Below are 21,644 nucleotides of genomic sequence, written 5' to 3'. Positions count from 1 at the left end.
TAAAAACCAAACCAGTCTGCTCTTCATTACCCTCAAATTTTGAGCTGGATTACATGATGATAAGTAAATACAAAAATCTTTAAATACAGATAATATGTGCTGCAACTAAATATGTAGCACTGTATTCAAATAATATATTTCATCTAGTAGAAGATGGGGGTTCCCAGGTGGCTCTAGGGGTAAAGAACCCACCTGCCAATGCAGGAGACACAAGAGACATGGGTTCAATCCCTGGGCCAGGAAGATACCCTGGAGAGGGGCATGGCAACCCACTCCAGTATTCTTGCCTGAATCCCATGGACAGAGGAGCCTGGTGGGCTACAGTCCATAGGGTCACCAAGAGTTGGACATCACTGAAGCAACTTAGCACAGTGCAGTAGAAGATAGTTGTAAATGAAAAACATACTATATTTGGAATCAGAGACCTAGGTCAAAAATCTATCTTCCTTGGTTATTAACCTTATATCTTTGACAATATATCTTTAATGGTTGAGAAAAGTAGTACTTAAATAGCGCCCACATTTTAAACATTTTTAACAGTATATTGCATTTTTCAGTATACTACATTTTGAAGTATTTTGCATATATTGCATCCTCAGTGTAGAACCTGAGGATGTTATATTTTGTGCAGAATATGTAATAAATTTAATTATATAAACTATGAAAGGCAACATATTGGAAACAAAAAGTAGCGAAAATTCACTACTTTTAACCAGAGAGGAAGCAAGAATCATTTACTAAGCTAAGCAAACGAAGGCAGTTTACTAAAGGAGAACACAGTTCTATTCTCCAAGCCAGGCTTCATCAGTACGTGAACCATGAACTTCCAAATATTCAAGCTTGATTCAGAAAAGGCAGAGGAACCAGAGATCAAATTGCCAACATCCTCTGGATCATTGAAAAAGCAAGAGAACTCCAGAAAAACATCTACTTTTGTTTCATTGATTATGCCAAAGCCTTTGACTATGTGGATCACAACAAACTGTGGAAAATTCTTAAAGAGACAGGAATACCAGACCACATGACCTGCCTTCTGAGAAATCTGAATGCAGGTCAAGAAGCAACAGTTAGAAGTGGACATGGAACAACACACTGGTTCCAAATCGGAAAAGGAGTACATCAAGGCTGTATATTGTCACCTTGCTTATTTAACTGATACGCAGAGTACATCATGCAAAATGCTGGGTTGGCTAAAGCACAAGCTGGAATCAAGATTGCCGGGAGAAATATCAGTAACCTCAGATATGCAGATGACACCATCCTTATGGCAGAAAGTGAAGAGGAACTAAAGAGCCTTCTGATGAAAGTGAAAGCGGAGAGTGAAAATGTTGGCTTAAAACTCAACATTCAGAAAACTAAGATCATGGCATCCAGTCCCATCAGTTCACGGCAAATAGATGCGGCAACAATGGAAACAGTGACAGACTTTATTTTTCTGGGCTCCAAAATCACTGCAGGTGGTGATTGCAGCCATGAAATTAAAAGACACTTGCTCCTTGGAAGAAAAGCTATGACCAACTTAGACAGAGTATTAAAAAGCAGAGACATTACTTTGCCAACAAAGGTCCATCTAGTCAAAGCCATGGTTTTTCCAGTGGTCATGTGTGAATGTGAGAGTTAGACTGTAAAGAAAGCTGAGTGCTGAAGAATTTATGCTTTTGAACTGTGATGTTGGAGAAGACTCTTAAGAGTCCCTTGGACTGCAAGGAGATCCAACCAATCCATCCTAAAGATAATCAGTCCTGAATATTCATTGGAAAGACTGATGCTAAAGCTGAAACTCCAATACTTTGGCCACCTGATGTGAAGAACTGAGTCACTGGATAAGACTCTGATGCTGGGAAAGATTGAAGGCAGGAGGAGAAGGGGACAACAGAGAATGAAATGGTTGGATGGCATTACTGATGTGATGCACATGATTTTGAGTAGACTCCCGGAGTTGGTGATGGACAGGGAGGCCTGACGTGCTGCAGTCCATAGGGTCACAAAGAGTGACTGAGTGACTGAACTGAACACAGTTCTATATCCCTTAATAGTTGAGGTCATTCCTGTATTAAACTATGTTACAGTAACCTGTACCATCATGTATCTGATTTGTGATTCATTTGTCAAAAAGAGTTACGTGAATTACTCTTAACAGGTTACTTTAGTGAGTCAGTTCAGTTCAGTTGCTCAGTCTTGTCCGACTCTTTGTGATCCCATGAATTGCAGCATGCCAGGCCTCCCTGTCCATCACCAACTCCTGGAGTCCACCCAAACCCATGTCCATCAAGTCAGTGATGCCATCCAGCCATCTCATCCTCTGTCGTCCCCTTCTCCTCCCGCCCCCAATCCCTCCCAGCATCAGAGTCTTTTCCAATGAGTCAATTCTTCACATCAGGTGGCCAAAGTATTGGAGTTTCAGCTTTAGTATCAGTCCTTCCAATGAACACCCAGGACTGATCTCCTTTAGAATGGACTGGTTGGATCTCCTTGCAGTCCAAGGGACTCTCAGGAGTCTTCTCCAACACCACAGTTCAAAACCATCAGTTCTGTGCTCAGCTTTCTTCACAGTCCAACTCTCACATCCATACATGACTAGGAAAAACCATAGCCCTGACTAGACGGACCTTCGCTGGCAAAATAATATCTTTGCTTCTGAATATGCTATCTAGGTTGGTCATAACTTTCCTTAGTTCTTCCTATATACAAGTTTAGAGATTTTAGCCAAAGTAAATCTTAGATGGGGGATATTTACCAGCACATTATAAACATTCATTGTTTTATTCAAGCTGATCTCTTGAAATATCTCAAGGTCTTGGTTTGCTTAATTTATCAGGGGCTGCTTTATTCAGCAGCTGCATTTTAATACCTACATTGAAATTTTATGCAATAGTAACTTGTTAACTTCTAGAAAACATGCAAAAGAATTCTAATATCCATACTTTTATAGATTCAAAGATAGTTTATTCATATTTAGTATTACTATAATTGGAATATGTTTTATAATTCTTATTTACATTTTCTATGAAACGCTACTAACTCAGCAATCTGTCTTTTGGGAAAATATTCTACACACGAAGATATTCATTTCAGTACTGTCAGAGCAAAAATTGGAAACAAGCCAATTTCATCAATATGAGAGTGGCTAAATAAATTATATTAAATCCATACAATGAAATTCCTTGTAGATATTGTGCCACCATTAAAACAGAATCAACATGGAGTTTTCAGTATGATATTTACTGAGGTTAAATGTATAAGGCAGGAAAGAGCCACTGTTTCTTCTTAAATACTTGGCTACAGTTCTTGCAACTGGATGACAGTGCCCTCTATTACATAATAAGTGAAGTGAAGTCTCTCAGTCGTGTCTGACTCTTTGCGACCCCATAGACTGTAGCCTACCATGCTCCTCCATCCATGGGATTTTCCAGGCAAGAGTACTGGAATGGATTGCCATTTCCTTCTCCAGAGGACCTTCCCGACCCAGGAATCGAACCCAGGTCTCCTGCATTGTAGGCAGACGCTTTACCATCTGAGCCACAAGGGAAGTCCTCTATTACATAATAAATCTTGTGATTAGACACTTCTCGAATTGAATAAACCCTGAGATTAAAAAAAAGACACAACTAAGTAATTTAGCTTGACTTAAAAAAAACAAATTTGTTTCTAAAAATGGAAAAAGCCTCATTTTATGTTAAATAATGAAAGAACACAAAAGCATTGGTTAAATAATGAATAACTAAAAAAATTATTTTTAATTCTGTGATTTAAATTCTAGCCTTAAAATAACTTATAGACTTAGATTTTCAAACTAAAAATGAACCTCTGTAACTGCACTCCCTGCTATAGCAGCCACCAGCCACATGTGGCTACTGAGCGCTTGGAATGTGGCCAGTACATACTGAGATGTGCTCCAAGTGTAAAATACACACTAAATACTGAAGACTTAGTTGGAATAAAAGAATGTAAATTATCTTCTTATAGTTAATGCCTTAAAAATATTGATTACATGCTGAAAGGTCAGTATTTTGAGCATATTTGGTTAAAGGAAATATATAATTCAAATGAATTTCATTCTTTTTTATTTTTTATGGTGGTACTATAAAATTCTTTTTTGTACTTTTACAAATCTTTTTAAAAATTTTATTTTTAATTTAAGGATAGTTGCTTTATAGAATTTTGTTTGTTTCTGCTAAACATCAGCATGAGCCAGCCATAGGTACACATATGTCCCCTCCCTCTTGACTAGAAAATTTTTAATTACACAGGTGCTGAGATTTTGTTTCTATTGGACAGCACTGCTTTATAACTTTTGTTTCTTAGAGACTTAGAAACTTAAAAGGTCTCATTTCTGGCTAAAGTTAAAAAAGAATCATATATTATTTCTTTCTGATACTCATTTAGACTTAAAAAATTTTGTAATCAGAACACCCACCACAAAAGTTAAGCCATGGGCAGAACTTCCCCCTTGGACTTCCTCTTTCCTTTAGGGTGCAGTTGTGCTAATAAATAACACTGGTGCTGTTGCAATGACCTTCTAACACATGTTGTCTTGCACAGTGAAAAGGACATATCTCTTTAAGTCTGCCACCTACTGCTTTCAGAAGTGATGTCCAGATTTACATTCTTAAGGGGGTAAATCATTTTTTTTCCTCCATGGATACTTTAAACATCATTGGTTATTTAAAATATGACTACATGGTCATATAGTTGTATCTTTGCATAAAGGATGACTCAAATAACCTTGAAGACAAGTCAAAGATCAATAAATCAGCATCAGCAGAAAGGAGATCATCTCTGTCAGTTTCCTTGATAAGGAAGGCATTGCTATCCAAGTCAGTAATGCGATTAATAATCCAGATATATGCAGATATTAAAGGCTAACATGTTATTTGCAGAATCATAGCTGGTCTAATATTTCTAGCTAAAAATGGTTCTTATAAAATCTTCTGTTCATGGAATGAATGCTCTTTTGTTTTCTGCACAGCTTTCCCAGGGTAAATTAATCCAAAGACAATAAGTTCTCTGGTTTTATCTTCAGCCCAGTAATACGCTCCATGCCCCTTTAAAGATTTTCTTAACTATTACTAATAGTTTCCACTGGTTTAGTCATTTGCTTCATATAGCATTCACTTTTAATTAGTTAATTAATCAATTGCTAATCAAATATTAATTAAATTCTCCAAAGTGCTAAGTACTGTGCCCTCAAGATGCTTTTGGTTTAGTGGAGAAAACTATATACAAAAACAACCAGATGTTTTGTTTTGTTTTTGTTGTTGTTTAATAATGTTAACTAATATTTTCTGCATGTTTCTTATGTACGAGGATCTCTGTGCTAAGTAATTTTTTTGATGTGGCCCATTTTTAAAGACTTTATTGAATTTGTTACAATATTGCTTCTGTTCTATGTTTTGGTTTTTTGGCTACGAGGCACATGGGATCTTAGCTCTCCAACCAGGGATTGAACCCGTACCCTGTGCATTGGAAGGCAAAGTCTTAACCACTGGACCTACAGGGAAGTCCCTAAGATGCTTGTTTTAATGGAGATTTATGTGGTCAAACTGAAATGGTGGCATGAACTCTCTGGGAAGTCACAATGAACTGAATAGAGCAGGAACCTGATGATCAAACTCATATAAAGTCAGTCAGAAGGCAGCAGTCAGAGCAGGAAGAGCCCCGCAGATCTCAACCTGGAAAAGCACAGACTTCAAATAACTTTTCAACTATGGACTGCTTCATTCCAATTAAATATTACATAGAGTCTCTGTGAGTAAAGCATGTAAATAGATTGCAATACTAGAAAACCTCTTCTATCACTGGGTTTGAAGAGTTCCAAGGAGTTAGGAAGAAGAAGAAATTACAGATGACTACCAAGACTTGTCCCCTGGTGGCTCAGATGGTGAAGAATTTGGTGGCAATGAAGGAGACCGAGGTTTGATCTCTGGGTTGGGAAGATCCCCTGGAGAAAGGAATGGCTACCCACTCCAATATTTCTGCCTGGAGAATTCCATTCTTGCCTGGAGAGTGACAGCTATAGTCCATGGGGTTGCAAAAGTCGGACACAACTGAGTGACTAACACTTTCAATTTTTTTTTTCACCAAGACTTGTAACTGAGTGGATGTTGGTACAATTCACAGAGTCAAGGAATACAAAAATATTGGCTTTATAGACTTCTCTTTTCTAGCTCTAGAATTATCGTTGGCTGCCAAACCTCTATGAAAGTATTTTAAAGCTGCAGATTCTTGGACACCATTAAGCTCCAGTGTGATCTGCTTCCAAATGTGAAGTTCTTCTGACCAAACTTAGGTTCGGGCACAGAACTGCTTTTTTCATGTTCCTGCATCAGTTTCCGAGAAGCCTCTCCAAATAGGAATAGTATTCTTTCCTCTCTTTGGTATTCAAAGAGAGGGAAGCTTCATAAAAAACTCCTTTAGTGTTTGCTTGCGTTCCTCTCTCACTAGGACACAGTGCTGTTTGGTGGGCGTGTGGGAGAAGAAGCCAGGATGAGATTTGAGAAACAGGCCTCCAGCCTTTCTCAAAATCATCCTTGCTCTCTGACCTCGAATCATTTTCCTTGGACTGATTAGCATGAACATTTTCCAGAAACCTTCTTTACTGCTTGAATAAAAAGATAATTTAGTGGGATCTTAAAATGGAGTTTCCCAAACAGACTCAAAACAGAATATATCTAAGATTGAACCTGGTACATCTGTGACAGCTCAGTGTTGTGGAATAAACATGGAAATAGCTTTTATTTTCAACCTTACATGGTAGAGTGAGCATGAGCTTTGAAATCTGACCAAGACATTTTAGTCTCAGCACTTTTGACATTTAGAGCTCGATAATTATTTGTTGTGGAAGCTGTTCCTATGCATTGTGGGATATTCAGCAGAATCCTACTCCTCACCCTGAACTGTGACAGACAAACATGTCTGTAGACATTGTCAAGTGAACCCCAGGGGCAAAATAGTCCCTTGTCAAGAACCCTTGAAACTACATCAAATACAGAAATACTTCCTCCTGATTCATGTGATATTTTAAGCAAAAGGCTTAACTTTCCTGAGCCAGTATATCTGAAAAACTGAGTGAAATGCTAAATACCTAGCACAGTGATTGATAGAGTAGGCAGGGAACGAATTTCAGTTCTTTTTGCTTCCTCCTTCTTTTCAGTTTTGAAAATCCAACAAGTTATCCTAGACTCTAGAAATGGAAACGTATGCTAACAAAGCAGTTTACCCTTTAAGATCTTAGTGCGGTAAATAATGAGACTTTATTTTAAACTAGAAGTAAATCCTGGCAGTAGACATTGAAGAAAGAGTTGTGGTAATTTTGTTAATATTTTCTTTTTATATTTTTAAATTTAAATTACTTAAAAATTTTATTTTAATATTTATTTTTAAATTTACAATGTATATATTTTGTAGTTATAATTCATTTTAATTTGTATTGTCACCCCTGATTTTTCACAACAACCATATGAAACAAGCAAGATAGGAAGAATCTCATTTTATAAATAAAGATTCTTGGGTTAAGAGAATTTAAGTGACTTGTCAAAGACAATGTTAATAAGTAAGGAAGACAGATATTGACCTAGGTCTCTGATTTCAAATGTAGTATGTTTTCCATTTATTATAATAACTATTTTCTGTTAAAATATATTACCTTAAATATATTTTATTTGAATACATTTGTTGCATATTTAGTTCTATCACATTATCTTAATTTAGAGATTTTTATATTTACTTATCATCATGTAACCTAGTTCAAAATTTGAGGGTTATGAAGAGTAGAATGATTTGTTTTTTTAATATTTCTTTTTGATTGTTTTTAAATTTATACAGGTTGAACTTAATTTGCCATGTAATAAAAGTTATGAAAAAAAATCACACAGAAATGTGAAACGAACTTTGTCCAAATGTACAATTCTCTGTACAAACTCATGGACAGGTTTTTTTTTTTTTTTTGAAACCTGTTAGTAAGCCAAGACTTCACAATGAAAACGTGCTCTTAATTGTTGGAAAAGAGCTTTCAAATCACTAGTTAAAAATGTTCCTATCTAAGAAGAAACCAGTCTGTCACTTGCATAATAACAACTTGTGGTATTATTTTTATAATTTACCATTATGACACACTTGAAAGTCTTAGAAGAGGTTTTTGGAATCAAATGAGAAATATTAGGAGACAGAATACTAAGATATTATGTGAAAAAAAGTTGAAGTTCAAAAAAATACCTTAAGTCAAAACTGTACAACTTTGGAAAAGTTATGAAGGATGGAAAATAAAATGGTATTTGTTCTCAAAATAAAGACTGATGAGAAAGGTCTAACTAGTTAACCTCAAAGCTCACTGACACAAGGAAAAGATTATTGTGCTTTAATTTTAGTTTAAGTGAAGAATTTTAGAATTCCCCTTGTGATACCTTGGGATCTATTGTATTCCTTTTATTAGAGAGGAAAAAGAGAAAGCTCTGTAACCAATACTACCTGGGAATTCTAATAAAATAAAGGTAAATTTGACAACTCTTCTGGTAATCTGTGGAGATTACTATACCAAAGATGAAACAGTTTGTGAGTCTCTTGAAGTTTCTGAAGCTAAATGTCTAGAACTCTCTCTAAGGATGACTGATGTCAAATGAAAAATGATCCAGAACAAGTAGAGGGGGAGAAAGGGAAAGAAGGAGGGAAAAAGAAATAAAGGGACTGGGTAAAGGCAGTTGATCAGTTGAGTTCTAAAGGGTATATATTCACTGTTTTCTGTACACTCAGAGTGTTGATGGTATGTCTTTATAAGGTAGTGTAAGCATCAACTTCATTCTTAGTATTAAATGTAAGGACAAGCAACATTCTGAAAGCTGATACTTCACATAATTCTGAAAGCTGATACTGACATTCAGGAGCTGACTACCGACATTTCATTACTTTATCCATCCCTTTCCACTTCATTTTCACTCTCTCAACTAACCTGTGACCAAAACATCAAATCAGTAAGAAGTATGGAGAAAGTTTCTATTGTGTAGCTCTTATAGGGTTATTTTAGGACTTTGATATTTCAGGGTTCACAGTTCATATTTACAACTCGAAGCACAGGAATGAAGACCACAGGAGAGGGAAGAAAGTTTACAGGATGGTACGTTCATAAATAAACATTATTCTTGAGGCTCTTCACCCTCTTTTTCTTAACAGACAAAGGATGAGATGGTTGGATGGCATCACCAACTCAATGGACATGAGTTTGAGTAAACTCCGGGACTTGATGATGGACAGGGAGGCCTGGAGTGCTGCGGTCCATGGGGTCGCAAAGGGTCAAATACGACTGAGCGACTGAACTGAACTGATACTATTTCAAAGGGATCTTTAGAGGCGGCCACATTCTTGCATCAGTGGTTCTCAAACTCTGCCAAAGATGAAACGGTTTGTCTCATCCCTCTTCCCAGGTATGTTACCCTTGGAGTCATTTCACCTGATTGCTTTGGAAATATAGTTCTCTGATAGGCTCAAAAAAGTGATAATTTTTAAAATATTATTTCTAGTTTTCTTTTGGCTTTTTTCTTTTGGTTATTGTCATTGGTAGAGTGGGGGTAACATTCATTACGGCTCTTTGTATTTTTGAGTAGAAGCAAAAGTACTAGCATCATTTATTTTGATCAGTGTTGACTTTTTCCTTCTTTCAGGTAGTGCCCAGTCTGGTACCAAAGCACAAAAGAAAAGAGTTACCCCTTTCCTACCTCCTGTTTCCTTTATGCTTATTAATGTCATGAAGCAATATGAAGGGAGAATCCTGTTTGAGTATGATTGTTGCTGTTCAGTTGCTAAGTCGTGTCTGACTCTTTGCAACCCCATGGACTGCAGCATGCCAGGCCTCCCTGTCCTTCACTATCTCCCAGAGTTTGCTCAAACTGATGTCCACTGAGTTGGTGACGCTCTCTAACCATTGTGTCCTCTGCTGTCCTCTTCTCCTTTTGCCTTCTATCTTCCCCAGCATCAGGGTCTTTTCCAGTGCGTCAGCTCTTCACATCAGGTGGCCAAAGTATCGAAACTTCAGCTTCAGCATCAGTCCTTCCAATGAATATTCATCATAGAGATGAAGATGGGAAAACTAGGACATTGCTTCTCTATGGAGTCACACATATTTGACAAGGTAAGTTTCTTAGTATAGGAAAAATAACATTTCCGTTCACCCATATGCATATAGATCTGTTGAGGAAACCCTGGCCTCAGGTCAGCGGTGGTGTGTGGGCTGCCTTCTTTTTCAGCTCTTCTCAGAGCCCCAGTACCATTAGAGCAGCCCTAGTACCATGCTAGCAGCACAAAAACTTGTCCTGGTGGGTTGTTTTTGATAATACAAATCTAATCCATGGGAGGAACGAAAGTTTAATTTTCTCCTGGAAAGTCATCCTCCCCAAATGTTATGTCCCAAATAACTTATATTTTTGCCCATGGAAAAAAAAAAAAAACAGTAAGAATCTGCATTTTTACATAACACATTTCATATCCTGGTAATATTCTCTTACCTCTTTTCTCTTCAGAAAAAAATTTTATACCTGGGAAAGTACATTGTCTTTTCATCTTTGCTGGTTTTCATCCATTTACTAGGTGTTTTTCACATAGAAATTATTGTCCCAGAATCTGTATACCTCATTAAGAACAGAAAGGATTATTATTTTCTTCCCTACATAGGGGGATGGGACCTAGCATGTGATTTATTTTCCAGGTACAAAAACAACCTGCTCTAATGGAAAAGAAAATTCCTCCACCCCCCACGTCTTCTGATTTCCCAGTTATTTAACAATGTTCAGATTGTATCTCGGAGAAGACAATGGCACCCCACTCCAGTACTCTTACCTGGAAAATCCCCTGGATGGAGGAGCCTGGAAGGCTGCAGTCCATGGGGTCGCTAAGAGTCGGACATGACTGAGCGACTTCCCTTTCACTTTTCACTTCCCACTTTCATGGATTGGAGAAGGCAATGGCAACCCACTCCAGTGTTCTTGCCTGGAGAATCCCAGGGACGAGGGAGCCTGGTGGGCTGCCGTCTATGGGGTCGCACAGAGTCGGACACGACTGACGTGACTTAGCAGCAACAGCAGCAGGTTGTTTCCAGTGAGGTCACCCAGTTCACAAAACACCAGGATAAAATAAGTGTGAGGAGACCGGGAGACGGTTTCAATGTCTCATCACTAAACAGAACTTCCCTTCCCTTCCCTTCCTTCCTAACGAGGAAGTATTAAGTAAGAAGTAGCATCCTTCGATGGAGAAGGCAATAGCACCCTACTCCAGTACTCTTGCCTGGAAAATCCCGTGGATGGAGGAGCCTGGTGGGCTGCGGTCCGTGGGGTCGCTAAGAGTCGGACATGACTGAGCGACTTCACTTTCACTTTTCACTTTCATGCATTGGAGAAGGAAATGGGGTCGCACAGAGTCAGACAGGACTGAAGTGACTTAGCAGCAGCAGCAGCAGCAGCAGCAGCAGCATCCTTCAATCGTGGTGGATTGGAGGCACTAATGGATCTCTTCCATCCAAGTTCCTCTGGGGGCCCCTGTCCATGCGAGCAGTTATAATAATCTAGCAAAACTGAGGGGACTTCCCTGATGGCTCAGACAGCAAAGAAGGAAACTGTGGGTTCGATCCCTGGGTTGGGAAGATCCCCTGGATAAGGAAATGGCTACCCACTCCAGTACGCTTGCCTGGAGAATCCCATGGACAGAGGAGCTGGTGGATGGGCTACAGTTCATGGGGTCGCAAAGTCGGACACGACCTAGTTACTCTCTCTCCCTCTCACACACACACATACGCAGTAGGACTAGCGTCCCCTCCACCCCACCCCCTGCCCCACGTGGAAGCAAAGCAGGAAGCAGCCCCGGACGTTCTCCTGGGGCAACTGCCAACCTCCCCGCGGGACGTTTGCCTCCTGCCCAAGGAGAAACGTTCCCCCTGAAGGCTGGGGTTGCAGGCGGCCCTGGTGGCCCACCGGTCCCCGACCTCCAGGCCTGGCAGGCTTATTTCTGGCTGAGACCAGCCACGGCCCCGGCTCAGCGTGATGCAGCGGAGCCTGGTGCAGGTGCAGCCGGAGGTGGCGCAGGCCCAGGAGCAGGTGCAGTCGCAGGCCGAGCAGGGCGCACCCTCCGGGCCACCCGCGGCCAAGGCCAAGAAGGCCGGACTGAGGCGCCCGCACCTCAGGATCTTCCCGGTTAGCCTCCTGCAGCTCGGCGCTTTCAGCAAACACGGAGGCGGCCAGGCTGGGGCCACGCGGTGCGGCGCCAAAACGGGACTCGGACACCAGAAAGGGACTTTGGAGGGGCCCTGCGGCTGGAGCTGTCTGGTTTTCCCCTGGTGTCAGCGTTTTAACAACGTCCGTTGCTTCCTGATTTTCTTCTGCATTCTGGTCATGGCTCAATGTAAGCGCGCCGAGGGGGCTGCGTCGAGGAGAGCTTGTTCTGGCGTGGGCTGAAGGGGGCGCCAGAGGGCCCCCTGCACTGAGGAGGCAGACGAGGGGCGAGAGCCCCAGGAGGGCTGAGGGGGGCGCCAGAGGGCCCCCTGCACTGAGGAGGCGGACGAGGGGCAAGAGCCCCAGGAGGGCTGAGGGGGGCGCCAGAGGGCCCCCTATGCTGAGGAGGCGGACAAGGCGCCCGGGGAGGGCTGAGCGGGGCGGAGAGGGCCCTCTACACTGAGGAGGTGGACAAGGGGCGAGAGCCCCAGGAGGGCTGAGGGGGGCGCCAGAGGGCCCCCTGCACTGAGGAGGCGGACGAGGGGCGAGAGCCCCAGGAGGGCTGAGGGGGGCGCCAGAGGGCCCCCTACACTGAGGAGGTGGACAAGGGGCGAGGGCCCCAGGAGGGCTGAGGGGGGCGCCAGAGGGCAGAGGCCGCTCTACCCTGCGGAAGTGGTGTGGTGGGGAGGCCCGGCTCCATGTGGATGTGCTCGCCAGCGTTCTCCAGGTGCGTCTGGAATCCGCGCAGGTTCACAGGGCCCCGCCCTGGTTTACTTCAGCTCCTCAGGCCCCCGGTTTGACCTAATTCTTCCTCATAGTGGGGCCTGGCCACCAGGTAACTTGACGGGATGAGGGTGTTGTTGAGTCATTTCACCAGGTGTGTTTGGTCACCAACCCAGAGAAGCTCCTTCACTCAAGGTCGAGTCACTTAGAGGATTAAAATAAGGTCAGAAAGAACGTGACCACCAGGTGGTTTCTGCTTCTACCCATAATTTTGAGACGCCCTGACCGAGCCACTTCCCTCCAGGATCTTGTTTCCTCGTGTGTGAATTAAAGAGGTGGTGTGGGACCTCAGACGATATCAGAGAACCCAAACTCTAAGGTGTTTATGTTTGTCCGCACAGCTGGACGAAAAATGTGAATCTGAATGCCTTTAGAGGGTCACGTTGGAGAAAGTGAAAGTGAGGTCGCTCAGTCGTGTCCGACTCTTTGCGACCCTGTGGACTGTAGCCCAACAGGCTCCGCTGTCCATGGGATTCTCCAGGCAAGAACACTGGAGTGGGTTGCCATTTCCTTCTCCAGGGGATCTTCCCGACCCAGGGATCGAACCCAGGTCTCCTGCATTGCAGGAAATGGCAACCCACTCTAGTATCCTTGCCTGGAAAATGCGTGTACAGAAGCATCTGGCAGGCTACAGCCTTTGGGGTTGCAAAGGGTTGAGTGCGACTTAGCGACTAAACAATAGAGGGGGCATATATTTTCTGCTTGGCCACAACCCTCACCACTCCCATGACATGTAAATTCTTCACGAGCCTTTTTACACTGATGGTATTGGAAGCTGCCAAACATGGTCTGTTTTTGCTGTAAAATGCTGTATCTAAATAACATCAGTAAAAAGGATGTATGTGATAAGAACCATATGAGAGGAACAAATATTGATAAATAGTCATCAGTTTGTCTTGAAAAATCATCAAAGACATTTCTTTGGGAAAGAAGAATTTGAATTATGCCTTGACAAATAGGTACAATAATAGCTGGGGATGTAGAATACTTTTTGAATCAGGAAATGAATGAGTGTTTTGGTAAACAAACAGATACAGGAAAACCTTGCTTCAGAATGGTGAGTGACAAAATTGAGATCTTAACAATATCGAGTGTTTTGATACCTGACCGTTGTGTATCTATTTACTTAGGTCTTCGCTCCTGCAGGTTTGCTATAGTAATTTATTACTTTTAGGAGCCTTTTGGCAGATTCCTTAGAATTTTTAACTACATGATCATTTCATCTGTGAATCAGGACAATTTTACTTCTTTCTTCCCAGTCTGTATGCTTTTTATTTCTTTTTCTTGATTTCTTGCAGTGACTAGGACCTCCAGTACAGTGTTGAATAGAAGTTTTGAAAGAGATATTAATTTATTTTTCCTGATTTTAGGTAGAAATCATTTAGCCTTTCACAATTAAACATATTTACTGCAGATTTTTTGTGGATACTTGTTACCAATTTGCAGATGTTCCTTTTTTATTTTTAGTTAGTTGGGAATTTTTTTTTATCATCAATGGTGTTACGTTTTATCAAGTGTTTTTTTCCTGTATCAGTTGAGACCATCATATTCATTTATTTATTCTACTAACATTATATATTGTGCTTTTTGATTTTTGGATGTTTAATCAACCTTGTATTCCTGGGATAAACCCTTATTGCTATCTTATTTTCTTTCTTTTTAATAGATTGCTGGATTCAGTTTGTGAACATTTTGCTAAGAATTTTTTTTTTTTAATGAGGATATTGGTTTTTAGTTTCCTTGGAATGTTTTAGCCTGTCTTTAGTATGAGGTTATACTGGCTTCATTAAATGTGGGTACATTCCTTTCTCTTGTTTTTTTCTGAAAGAGTTTATGTAAGATTGGGTGCCTGCATGAACTCTTTCAGAATCAATTTGTCAATTTATTGCCTCTCAGTTCCAAACATCCATTTTGCCTACTCTGTGGAAATGGACCTGGGCCCTCTAATTTTTTTTTTTTCCCCTAGCTGTAAGAGTGTTCAATTTTGGCAGTAGGAGGTACAGGAGAGCCACTGCACAGGAAATATTGCTTCTTGGTTCCAGGGTGTTTGCTTGGCGAGCCTCTGCAATGTGTACAGCTTTCTCTGTCATCAGGCTCCTGCGTGTTTCCATCTTCTCTGGTATCCCTCTCCTGCAGTACATGGTGGCCAGAAGCCCTCAGTGGCTGGCAGCTCCCTCTGGTATCTCTCATGAAGAGATCTCCCCACCACATAGAAGGAGACCTACCACAAAGTTTTAGAGTATAGATTTCCTGCTAGTTTTGTTAGCATGGCATCACAGTGACTTCTTGGTCATTCAGTAAGCCACGGCTGTGCACTATTCACAAGGTCTGGCTTTTAGCCCTTGAATGCTCTCTCTCAATCCTAAGGGAAATGACTATTCCTCATACTGGCTGTTTCTACATTTAGCATTCTCTTTACTTGTAACTATAATGCCTTGTTTTGCAAATATCCCATTATAGCTAATGATTCTTTATGTTAAACTTTTCTTGTTCAAATTGCTGTGTGGTTTCTCTCTTCTGATTGGATTAAGAATAGTATGGAATTGGTATCAGGAGTAGTACCAGAAGATATATACTCATAAAGCTGGGATTTTAGGGTTGGTTTTGTTGGGCCTTTAATCTTGAGTGAAATGCTGAGCTCTTTGCCAGTGGAAAATGGCTGGTAATTCTTGGCATGTGGTAGTATCATAATTAATCAAAGTATCACCTGTGCTTGACTGGGATGAAATGCCAGGTGAAGCATGTACCTTGAAAGCTGAGTGGATGCTACAGTTTACCTTATGATAGCAATGAGGACTATAAGGACCCTGGTATTGGATGGAATGTTTTGAGTGCCCTTTGGGAATACCAGACCACCTGACTTGCCTCTTGAGAAACCTGTACTCAGGTCAGGAAGCAACAGTTAGGACTGGACATGGAACAACAAACTGGTTCCAATTAGGAAAAGGAGTACGTGAAGGCTGTATATTGTCACCCTGCTTATTTAACTTCTATGAAGAGTACATCATGGGAAATGCTGGGCTGGAAGAAGCACAAGCTGGAATCAAGATTTCTGGGAGAAATATCAATAACCTCAGATATGCAGATGACACCACCCTTATGGCAGAAAGTGAAGAAGAACTAAAGAGCCTCTTGATGAAAGTGAAAGAGGAGAGCAAAAAAGTTGGCTCAACATTCAGAAAACTAAGATCATGGCATCCGGTCCCATCACTTCATGGAAAATAGATGGGGGAACAGTGGAAACAGGGGCTGACTTTATTTTTCTGGGCTCCCAAATCACAGCAGATGGTGTTTGCAGCCATGAAATTAAAAGACATTTACTCCTTGGAAGAAAAGTTATGACCAAACTATATAGCATATTAAAAAGCAGAGACATTACTTTGTCAACAAAGGTCCATCTGGTCAAGGCTATGGTTTTTTCAGTACTCATGTATAGATGTGAGAGTTGGACTATAAAGCTGAGCGCTGAAGAATTGATGCTTTTGAACTGTGGTGCTGGAGAAGACTCTTGAGAGTCCTTTGGACTGCAATGAGATCCAACCAGTCCATCCTAGAGGAGATCAGTCCTGGGTGTTCATTGGAAGGACTGATGTTGAGGCTGAAGCTCCAATACTTTGGCCACCTGTTGTGAAGAGATGACTCTTTTGAAAAGACCCTGATGCTGGGAAAGATTGAAAGCAGGAGGAGAAGAGAACGATAGAGGATTAGATGGTTGGATGGCATCACCAACTCGATGGACATGAGTTTGGGTAAACTGTGGGAGTTGGTGATGGGTAGGGAGGCCTGGCCTGCTGCAGTTCATGGAGTCGCAAAGAGTCGGACATGACTGAGTGACTGAACTGAACTGAACTGAGCTGAAGCACTTGTGAAGGAAAAATGACAGACTTGGGTTTGTTAACTCTCAGCTCAAGTTTTCATCTGAAAATTCGAGGGCTCCCATGAAAGCCCTGAAATAAGCTATCACTTTTTTTAACCACATATTTTTGGAAATCAAACACAAAATTAAATGTATGGGTTAATGAATTGTGATGACAGTTGAATTCAAAATTTTGTCAAGTTTGCCCTGTGTCTTCCCATCTTTAAACATCCTTAAACACGGGACTGGAACTGTGTGTAAATATTTGTGTGGACACATGTTTTCATTTCTCTGGAATTTATACCTAGGAGTGAAATTTCTGGATCATATGCTACATCTGTAGTTAAATTTTTCAGTATGCTGTAGGTTTTGCATATATGTACTTCATTAATTTATGAAGTTCTCCTTCTCTCAAAGGAGTGTTTCATGTGTTTTTGAATTATGTTTTCATCAAGCGTTTTTATTACAGAAAGGTGTTAGATTTTGTCAAATGTTTTTTATGCATTTGTTCATGTGGCCTTTTGTTTTTAAAATTTAGTAAATTACAATGATTCATTTTCATATATTGAATTGAAATTAAGGAGACCTATGAATTTGGACACTTAAACTTGGTGAAATATTGAAAATAATCACAAACAGAGACAATTTATTTGAAGAGCTTTGTTTTGTAAAGTATTCGTCAAAGAAAGATTTTCTAAACTGTTAGGCTGAAATATTTTGGTGCAAAGATATAACTGAAGATATTCTTTATTTAGTAGTGTTTTCTTTAGCTTGTTAGATACTTACATACTTATAAAGAGTGTTTTCTCAATGAAAATATTATGCTTTGCCATAAAGAGTCATTTGGAGGCCTTAGCCACTTCAAAATTTATTAACTATTATTTTGGACATCTCTAAAACCTCACTCAGCCTAAGTGATTCACTAGAAGGACTCAGAGAAAGATGTTATACTCATGAATATCATTTATTATAGTGAAAGTATACAGATTGAAATTAACAAAGGGAAAAGGCACATGAGACAATGTCCAGAAGAAACCAGGCCAAGCTTCCATTGTCCATTCCCAGTGGAGTCACAGGGATTGCTTAATACTTTCAGCAATAATGTATGACAACACTTGCAAAGAGTTACCAACCAAGGAAGCTCAACCATGTGAACCTGGGTATTCAGGGGTTTGTTTTTTTTTTTTTTTTTGAGGGGGGAGGTCTCAGGCATGTAAACATGCAACATCTGTGTGACTGACCTCAGCTACTCAGACTCTATTATCCCACCCCCACACACAACAGAAAAGGCATTCACTGCAAATCATGTTGCTAACATAAACTATCTGACCAAAATGGTACTTTGTGGCCCAAGGCCTCCAGCATATAAAAAGTACTCTTATATGGCAGAATATTCTATGGGCTCAGAGTCCTCTCCTTGGAGCCCTCCAAAGACCAGCCCTGAAGCCAGGCCTTTTTTGAATAACCCATGCCTTCTGAGTTAACTCTTACTGTAAAGCTATGAAAGCATCTTTGTTGAATAAGTTAATCTTATAAGAACAATTAGAAATAGTTCAGTTTAGTTGCTCAGTTGTGTCCAACTCTTGTGACACCATGGACTGCAGCAGGCAAGGCCTCCCTGTCCATCACCAACTCCCAGAGTTTATCCAAACTCATGTCCATTGAATCAGTGATGCCATCTAACCATCTCATCCTCTGTCGTCCCGTTCTCCTCCTGCCTTCAATCTTTCCCAGCATCAGGGTCTTTTCAAAAGAGTCAGCTCTTCACATCAGGTGGCCAAAGTATTGGAGATTCAGCTTCAACTTCAATCTTCAATCTTTCCAACGAACACCCAGGACTGATCTCCTTTAGGATAGACTGGATGGATCTTCTTGCAGTCCAAGGGACTCCTAAGAGTCTTCTCCAGCACCACAGTTCAAAAGCATCAGTTCTTTGGCACTGATTTCTTTATAGTCCAACCCTCACATCCATGCATGACTACTGAAAAAACCATAGCCTTGACTAGACAGACCTTTGTTGACAAAATAATGTCTCTGCTTTTTAATATGCTGTCTAGGTTGGTCATAACTTTCCTTCCAAGGAGTAAGCATCTTTTAATTTCATAGCTGCAATCACCATCTGCAGTGATTTTGGAGCCCCAAAAAATAAAGTCAGCGACTGTTTCCAGTGTTCCCCCATCTATTTGCCATGAAGTGATGGGACCGGATGCCATGATCTTAGTTTTCTGGATGTTGAGCTTTAAGCCAACTTTTTCACTCTCTTCTTTAACTTCATCAAGAGGCTCTTTAGTTCTTCTTCATTTTCTGCCATAAGGGTGGTGTCATCTGCATATCTGAGGTTATTAATATTTCTCCCAGCAATCTTGATTCCAGCTTGTGCTTCTTCCAGCCCAGCATTTCTCATGATGTACTCTGCATAGAAGTTAAATAAGCAGGGTGACAATATACAGCCTTCACGTACTCCTTTTCCTAATTGGAACCAGCCTGTTGTTCCATGTCCAGTTCTAACTGTTGCTTCCTGACCTGCATGCAGATTTCTCAAAAGGCAGGTCAGGTGGTCTGGTATTCACATTTCTTTCAGAATTTATGACAGTTTATTGTGATCCACACAGTCAAAGACTTTGGGATAGTCAAAAGCAGAAATAGATGTTTTTCTGGAAAGCACTTGCTTTTTCAATGATCCAGCAGATGTTGGCAATTTGATCTCAGGCTCCTCTGCCTTTTCTAAAACCAGCTTGAACATCTGGGGTTCACAGTTCATGTATTGCTGAAGCCTGGCTTGGAGAATTTGAGCATTACTTTACCTAGCGTGTGAGATGAATGCAATTATGCAGTAGTTTGAGCATTCTTTGGCATTGCCTTTCTTAGGGATTGAAATGAAAACTGACCTTTTTCAGTCCTGTGGCCACTGATGAGTTTTCCAAATTTGCTGACATATTGAGTGCAGCACTTTCACAGCATCATCTTTTAGGATTTGAAAGAACTCAGCTGGAATTCCATCACCTTCACTAGCTTTGTTCATAGTGATGCTTCCTGTCACTCACTTGACTTCACATTACAGGATGTCTGGCTCTAGGTGAGTGATCACACCATTGTGATTATCTGGGTCATGAAGATCTTTTTTGTACAGTTCTTTTGTGTATTCCTGCCACCTCTTCTTAATATCTTAATATCTTCTGCTTCCTACCATTTCTGTCCTTTATTGAGCCCATATTTGCATGAAATGTTCCCTTGGTATCTCTAATTTTCTTGAAGACATCTCTAGTCTTTCCCAGTCTATTGTTTTCCTCTATTTTTTGCACTGATCTCTGAGGAAGGCTTTCTTATCTCTCCTTGCTATTCTTTGGAACTCTGCACTCACCTGGGTCTATCTTTCCTTTTTTCCTTTTGTCTTTCAGTTTTCTTCTTTTCACAGCTATTTGTCAGGCCTCCTCAGACAGTCATTTTGCTTTTTTTGCATTTCTTTTCCATGGGGATGGTCTTGATCCCTTTCTCCTGTACAATGTCACGAACCTTCATCCGTAGTTCATCAGGCACTCTATCAGATCTAGTCCCTTAAATCTATTTCTCACTTCCACTGTATAATCGTAAGGGATTTGATTTAGGTCATACTTGAATGGTCTAGTGGTTTTCCCCACTTTCTTCAATTTAAGTCTGAATCTGGCATAAGGATTTCATGATCTGAGCCACAGTCAACTCCTGGTCTCCTTTTTGCTGACTGTATAGAGTGTCTCCATCTTTGGCTGCAAAAAATATAATCAATATTGTTGGCCATCTGGTGGTGTCCATGTGTAGAGTCTTCTCTTGTATTGTTGGAAGAGGGTGTTTGCTATGACCATTGCATTCTCTTTGCAAAGTAGCCTTTGCCCTACTTCATTCTGTATTCCAAGGTCAAATTTGCCTCTTACTCCAGGTGTTTCTTGACTTCTTACTTTTGCATTCCAGTCCCCTGTAATGAAAAGGACCTCTGTTTTTGGTGTTAATTCTAAAAGGTCTTGTAGGTCTTCATAGAACTATTCAATTTCAGCTTCTTCAATGTTACTGGTTGGGTCTTAAATTTGGATTACCGTGATATTGAATGGTTTGCCCTGGAAATGAACAGAGATCAATTCTGTCATTTTTGAGATTGAATCTAAGTACTGTATTTCTGGCTCTTTTGTTGACTATGATGGCTACTCCATTTCCTCTAAGGGATTCTCGCCCACAGTAGTAGATATAATGGTCATCTGAAGTAAATTCACCCATTCCAGTCCATTTTCATTCAGTTAGAAATAAGATCACATTAAAAACATATTCTTTGGAAAAATTATGAATTGAGGTGGCCAAGAAATCGGTTAAGGTATCTGATGTGTAACGGGAATAATATTCCTTTATCTTGTAAATATCATGATATATAAAGATATTTGAAAAGGGTTTTTACTAAATTTTTGGCTTCATTAATGTAATAAAACTAGTTTCTCTATAAATGCAAAAATTATATGATTTTTTAATGTAGTACTCCATACCAGGCATTGAGGCAGGAAAAATACAAATAAATCAACCCTCAAAGATAGGAATCCAAAATTGGTTATCTGACTTGACTGGGCTTGAAAGTAATGAAAAAAACAGTATTTGTGCCTGTGGAAAATGGTACATTGGAAGTCAACACATGAAGTGACTTTAGAGTTATTTAAAATGTTGCTGGGGTAAAGTTATTATTAGACTCAAGATTTTGGGAGACCAATAGCTTCTGCAGTTAACTCCTATGGCGGTATTATTGACTACAAGGGTTTTGGGATTGACTGTTTCTCACTTCACTGAAAAAGTTACAGAAAGAA

At 40.4% G+C, this 21,644-nt stretch overlaps 1 protein-coding gene across 1 annotated transcript in view; it reads left to right on the top strand.

Annotated features, from left to right (window-relative positions):
• The first annotated feature begins 12,020 nt into the window (after positions 1–12,020).
• The window catches only part of SLCO6A1 (solute carrier organic anion transporter family member 6A1), a 98,077-nt gene continuing 88,453 nt past the window's right edge, over positions 12,021–21,644 (top strand). Inside the window, 1 exon segment of the mRNA XM_068981131.1 lies at positions 12,021–12,378. Coding sequence (XP_068837232.1) covers positions 12,021–12,378 — 358 coding nt within the window.

Source organism: Capricornis sumatraensis, chromosome 9, assembly GCF_032405125.1.
Source record: "Capricornis sumatraensis isolate serow.1 chromosome 9, serow.2, whole genome shotgun sequence".
NCBI lineage: Eukaryota > Metazoa > Chordata > Mammalia > Artiodactyla > Bovidae > Capricornis > Capricornis sumatraensis.
Note: the sequence above shows the minus strand (reverse complement) of the source record. Positions and strands in the feature narration are given on the sequence as shown.